Source organism: Somniosus microcephalus, chromosome 4 (assembly GCF_052327205.1).
Source record: "Somniosus microcephalus isolate GS21.2 chromosome 4, FLI_Smic_1.0, whole genome shotgun sequence".
NCBI classification, from domain to species: Eukaryota; Metazoa; Chordata; class Chondrichthyes; order Squaliformes; family Somniosidae; genus Somniosus; species Somniosus microcephalus.
In genome coordinates this window covers 136657466-136664060 of record NC_140990.1, presented here as the reverse complement: position 1 = coordinate 136664060, position 6595 = coordinate 136657466, and the positions used below count along the sequence as shown (strand labels likewise).

At 43.6% G+C, this 6595-nt stretch overlaps 1 protein-coding gene across 1 annotated transcript; it reads left to right on the top strand.

Annotated features, from left to right (window-relative positions):
- Positions 1-474: 474 nt before the first annotated feature.
- Positions 475-4256, top strand: LOC147119823 (putative G protein-coupled receptor 139; the record flags this gene model as incomplete). Its single annotated transcript, XM_085984154.1, has 2 exons — positions 475-1408; positions 3964-4256. Coding segments are annotated over 2 exons (1227 nt in total), but the record flags the coding sequence as incomplete, so codon positions are not given.
- Positions 4257-6595: the final 2339 nt, after the last annotated feature.

Here is a 6595-nt window from a genome sequence, read left to right as displayed (position 1 = left end):
ATGATTTACTTTACGCTGATTGGCTTCAACGAATCGACTTATTGAAGGTAAGCTAAAGGTCAACAATTCGAAACCTTCAAATAAGTGACTAGTTTATTAATAAGCCTTATTCCGGGAACACGTTAATCCCGGGCTTCTGTTCCATTTTATAACCCCGACCATTGGTTCGATCCTTCACTGGACTTCCACACTCGCTGCTCCTGACATCTTTCCTAAAAACGCTGCTCTGTCCCTCCTCAGGCAGGTACGGGTTATTTTAATTATCATTGCACAGTCCACTCTTTTAATCCATTTGAAACGTATAAAATTGTTTGACTGGATTTGTTCCCTTATGGATCCCCATTATAAATGAAAATTATTAACTTTCATTCACCCGAACTGGCGGTCTGTCCCACTCCCACTTTGGATTATTACACTGTTTTCGTCGCTTCAGCTAACAAAGCTGCTATTTTTGCATAATTCCGGTCAACCTAACACTTCTTTGGAGCTTACTCTAATTCTTCATCTCTCTCTAACCTTGCAGTCAATTTAGTGGCGATTGTGATCCTGTCCCGAGGAAGGTGCGGTCTCTCCAGATGCATCACTCGGTACCTGGTGTCCATGGCGGTGACGGATTTCCTGGTCATTCTCACTGCTGTGATATTAAACCGGATTCCGGGTATTTATTTTCCTGGTAGTTTCTTGTCCATCACCCCGGTGTGCAGTCTCAACATTGCGTTAATACATGCATCCAGAGACAGTTCGGTCTGGTTAACGGTCGCGTTCACCTTCGATCGATTTGTGGCCATTTGTTGCCAGGAGTTGAAAACAAATTATTGCACCGAGAAAACGGCGGCTGTAGTTATAGGAACAATCTGTGCGCTGGGATGTCTGAAAAGCGTCCCATGGTACTTTATACACGAGCCCATGTACATAAGTAACAATGTCCCGTGGTATTGCAGACTGAAGAAAATCCGTTATACCTCACCCGTATGGAGAGCGTTTGACTGGTTCGACCGTATTTTGACCCCATGTGCCCCGTTCCTTCTGATTTTGCTGCTCAATGCTCTGACCGTCAGATACATTCTAGTGGCCAGTGGAGCCCGCAGGAGACTCCGGGCCCACAGCAATGGAGAGAATCAGAGTGACCCAGAGATGGAGAGCCGGAGAAAGTCCATCGTTTTACTCTTCGCCATCTCGGGCACTTTCATCCTGTTGTGGATGACGTTTGTTGTACAGTTCTTTTATGAGCGATTTACAAATGATTATATAATCAAAGGCTTCAGTGACCCCAAATTTATTCTACAAGAAAGCGGAAATATGCTTCAGCTGTTGAGTTCTTGCACCAACACCTTTATTTATGCAGTGACTCAGTGTAAATTCAGAATGGAGTTAAAGAACGCGGTCACATATCCACTGAATGTACTCGGTGAATTAATAAAATAATGAAGGTATAAACCACAGGATTAATTGTGCATTGTGAGAATTGTCCATGGAGCGCTTCAGAGTTTGGAAAACAATGTTATTGAGATAAGGTGAATACAATAAATCTGTACGTTTGTGGGCTGGCATCAGATAAAATAAGACCATAAGAATATAAGAAACAGGAGCAGAAGTAGGCCAATCGGCCCCTGGAGCCTGCTCCGCCATTCAATAAGAACATGGCTGATCCAATCTTCCTACTCTCCCCCCATATCCCTTGACTTCCTTGTAGTTCAAAAGTCTGTCAGTCTCCGCCTTGAATATATTCAATGACTCCGCTTCCACAGCTCTCTGGGGTAGAGAATTCCAAAGATTCACAACCCTCTGAGAGAAGAAATTCCTCCTAATCTCCGTCTTAAATGGGCGACCCCTTATTCTGATGCTGTGCCTCCTAGTTCTAGATACCCCCACTAGGGGAAACATCCTCTCAGCGTCCAGCCTGTCCATGCCCCACAGAATCTTATGTTTCAATAAGATCACTTCTCATTCTTCTAATCTCCAATGAGTATAGACCCAACCTGCACAATCTTCTGTCATACATCAACCCCTTCATCCCAGGAATCAACCTAGTGAACCTTCTCTGCATTTCTTCCAATGCAAGTATATCCTTCCTTAATTATGGAGACCAGTACTCCAGGTGTGGTCTCACCAGCGCCCTTTAAAGTTGCATCAAAACTTCCCTACTTTTATACTCCAACCCCTTGCAATAAATGCCAACATTCCATTAGCCTTCCGAATTACTTGCTGTACCTGCAAGGTAACTTTCTGTGTTTCATATACTAGGACCCCCAGATCCCTTTGTACCGCATCATTTAGTAGTCTCACTCCGTTTAAATAATAATTTGCTTTTTCATTATTCCTTCCAAAGTGGATAAACTCACATTTTCCCACATTATACTCCATCTGCCAAATGTTTGCCCATTCATATAACCTATCTATAACCCTTTGCAGACTTTTTGTGTCCTCCTCACAACTTGCTAACCCACCTATCTTTGTATCATCAGCAAATTTGGCTACAATATCCTCGGTCCCTTCATCCAAGTCATTAATATAGATTGTAAATAGTTGAGGCCCCAGCACTGATCGCTGTTGCACCCCACTAGTTACTGATTGCCAACCAGAAGATGACCCATTTATCCCGACTCTCTGTTTTCTGTTAATTAGCCAATCCCCTATCCATGCCAATATATTACCATTAACCTTACCTTGTGCAGTAACCTTTTATGTGGCACCTTATCGAATGCCTTCTGGAAATCCAAATACACTACATCAACTGGTTCCGCTTTATCCATCCTGTTTGTTACATCCTCAAAGAACTCTAGAAAATTTGTCAGACACGATTTCCCTTTCATAAGACCATGTTGCCTCTGCTTGATTGACTTATGATTTTCTAAATGTACTGCTATTACCTCCTTAAAAATGGATTCCAGCATTTTCCCAATGACAGATGGTAGGCTAACTGGCCTATAGTTTCCTGCTTCTGTATCCCTCCTTTCTTGAATAGTGGCGTAACATTTGTGGTTTTCCAATCTGCTGGGACCTCTCCAGAAGCCAGGGAATTTTCGTAGATTATAACAAACGCATCCACTATCTCTGCAGTGATCTCTGCAGCCACTTATTTTAAGTCCCTAGGATGCAGGCCATCTGGTCCAGGGGACTTGTCGGGCTTTAGCCCCATTAGTTTGCTTTTGCTCATTACTTATTACTTTTTTTTCCAGTGATAGACATTGTTTTAGGTTCCTCCCTCCCTATAGCACCTTGATTATCTATTATTATTGGGAACTTTTTAGTGCCTTCTATCGTGAAGACCGATACAAAATAATTGCTTAGAGACTCTGCCATTCCTCTATTTCCCATTAGAATAGGCATGAAAGCTGCTACATTGTTGTAATGTGAGACAGAGAAGGGAACCTCCCACTCGACCTGGTCTGGCCTACATGTACTCCAGTCCTACACTAAACAAATGACTCTTTGTGTCGGCATGACCAATAGGGATGAATAGTAATTGCAGATTTGGCAGTTTCACCCTAACACCAAGTACAAATTTGTCAAAAAATGTATACGTATAAAATATTACCCAGCAATAAATTAGTGTAAATATGAGACTCACAAGCTGGCATAGAGGCATAGTCGTGGGCAAAAAACCCACCGTTGATTGGGGCTGCTGATCTGACTGTACCAGAGACAAAAACCATCCCAATTTAGTGTCTTGTAACCATACAGAACCAATGACACAAACATCCCAATTTACTGACATCAGTAACTGCACTTCCAAAAGCACGTCATTGTCTGTAAAGCGCTGTGGGACGTCCGGTGATGCGCTAATTAAGTGCAAGTCTTTCTTTCTTACAGTTAATTTCGTGGCGATTGTGATCCTGCCCCGAGGTAAGTCCGGTCTCTCCAGATGTATCACTCGGTACCTGGTGTCCATGGCGGTGACGGAACTCCTGGTCATTATCACTGCTTTGATATTAAACCGGATTCCTATTATTTATTTTCCAGGTAGCTTCCTGTCCATTACTCCCGGATGCAGTCTCAGCATTACTTTAATTCATGCATCAAGAGACAGTTCTGTCTTGTTAACGGTCGCTTTCACCTTCGATCGATTTGTGGCCATTTGTTGCCAGAAGTTGAAAACAGAATATTGCACCGAGGAAACCGCGGCTGTTGTTATAGGAACGATTCGTGCACTGGCATGTTCTAAAAGCGTTCCCTGGTATTTTCTGCACGAGCGCATCTACATAATTAATAATGTCCCGTGGTATTACAGACAGAAGGATATCCGTTATACGTGACTTGCATGGACCGCATTTGAATGGTCTGATCGTCTTTTAACACCATAGGGTCAATTTTAATTCAGGTGCGGGGAATTGGTGGTTTCCCCTAATTTAGTGATTCCATCACGATTGCAAATGGGTCTGTGAGATTGATACAAATTTACCACAATTGGCCAATTGATTTCCAGCGTGTGGGAAGCCTTGGCAGTTCAATGTTTCCAGTCAAAAAGTCGCAGAACTTGACGTCATTATTGCTGCTGCTCTTAAGGTCCACAGCAAGCCTTGCTTCTTCTGCAAGCTTCCAACCTTCAACATTAACATAGGTAACATAGAATTTAGGAGCAGGAGTAGGCCATTCGGCCCCTCAAGCCTGCTCCGCCATTCAATGTGATCATGGCTGATCCAAATTCAGTACTCGGTCCCTGCTTTCTCCCCATACCCCTTGATCCCTTTAGCCTGAAGAAATATATCCAACTCCTTCTTGAATATATTTAATGAATTGGCCTCTACTGCCTTCTGTGGTAGAGAATTCCACAGGTTCACCACACTCTGGGTGAAGAAATTCCTCCTCATTTCTGTCCTAAATGGCATACCGTTTACCCTTAGACTGTGACCCCTGGTTCTGGACTCCCCGACCATCAGGAGCATCCTTCCTGCATCTAGTCTGTCCAGTCCTGTCAGAATTTTATAAGTTTAATTGAGATCCCCTCTCATTCTTCTAAACTACAGCGAGTACAAGCCCAATCGACCCAATCTCTCCTCATACGTCATACCTGCCATCCCAGTTATCAGCCTGGTGAATCTTCGCTGAACTTGTTCCATGGCAAGAACATCCTACCTCAGGTAAGGTGACCAAAACTGCACACAATACCCAAGATGTGGTCTCACCAAGGCCCTGTACAACTGCAGCAAGACATCCTTGTTCCTGTACTCAAAGCCTCTCGCTACGAAGGCCAAAATAACATTTGCCTTCATAACCGCCTGCTGCACCTGCATGCTTACCTTCAGCGACTGGTGCACAAGGATACCCAGGTCTCGTTGCACTTCCCCTTCTCCCAATCTATTCCCATTCAGATAATAATCTATCTTCCTGTTTTTGCCACCAAAGTGGATAACCTCACATTTATCCACGTTATATTGCATCTGCCATGCTTCTGCCCAATCACCCAACCTGTCCAATTCATACTGGAGTTTCTCGGTATCCTCCTCACAACACACACGCCCACCCAGCTATGTGTCGTCTGCAAATTTGGAGATATTACATCTAGTTCCATCATCCAGATCATTAATATATATTGTGAATAGCTTGGGTCCAAGGTCCGATCCCTGCGGTACCCCACTAGTCACTGCCTGCCACTCGGAAAAAGTCCCGTTTATTCCAACTCTTTGCTTTCTGTCTGCCAACCAGTTCTCTATCCAAGTCAATACCTTGCCCCCAATCCCATGTGCCTTAACTTTACACACTAACCTCTTATGCGGGACCTTATCGAAAGCCTTCTGAAAGTCCAAATATACCACATCCACTGGTTCTCCCTTATCTATTTTACCAGTTACATCCTCAAAAATTTCCAGTAGATTAGTCAAGCACGATTTACCTTTTGTAAATCCATGTTGACTTTGTCCGATCCTGTCACTGTTTTCCAAGTGCTCAGCTATTACATCCTTTATAATGTAAGAAATCACACAACACCAGGTTATAGTCCAACAGCTTTATTTGAAATCACAAGCTTTCAGAGCGCTGCTCCTTCTTCAGGTGAAGAAGGAGCAGCGCTCCAAAAGCTTGTGATTTCAAATAAAGCTGTTGGACTATAACCTGGTGTTGTGTGATTTCTTACATTCGTCCACCCCAGTCCAACTCCGGCATCTCCACACCATCCTTTATAATGGACTCTATAGCATTTTCCCCAATACCGATGTCCAGCTTACCAGTCTGTAATTCCAAATTTTCTCCCTACCACCTTTTTTGAATAGTGGGGTAACATTAGCTACCCTCCAATCCATGGGTACTGTTCCAGATTCCATCGAATGTTGGAATATGATCAGCAATGCATCTACTATTTCTAGGGCCACTTCCTTAAGTACCCTAGGATGTAGATTATCAGGCCCTGGGGATTTATCAACCTTCAGTCCCATCAATTTCCTTAACACCATTTCCTTACAAATACTGATTTCTTTCAGTTCCTCCCCTTCATCAGACCCTATGTTCCCCGACATCTCTGGGAGGTTATTTGTGTCCTCCTTTGTGAGGACAGAACCAAAATGTATATTTAATTGTTCTGCCATTAAGATGGCACAGGAGCCTGCAGGAGGAACCGCCAGCGGGAGGGCCAGATCTGTGCCCAAGTTTGATGAGGCTT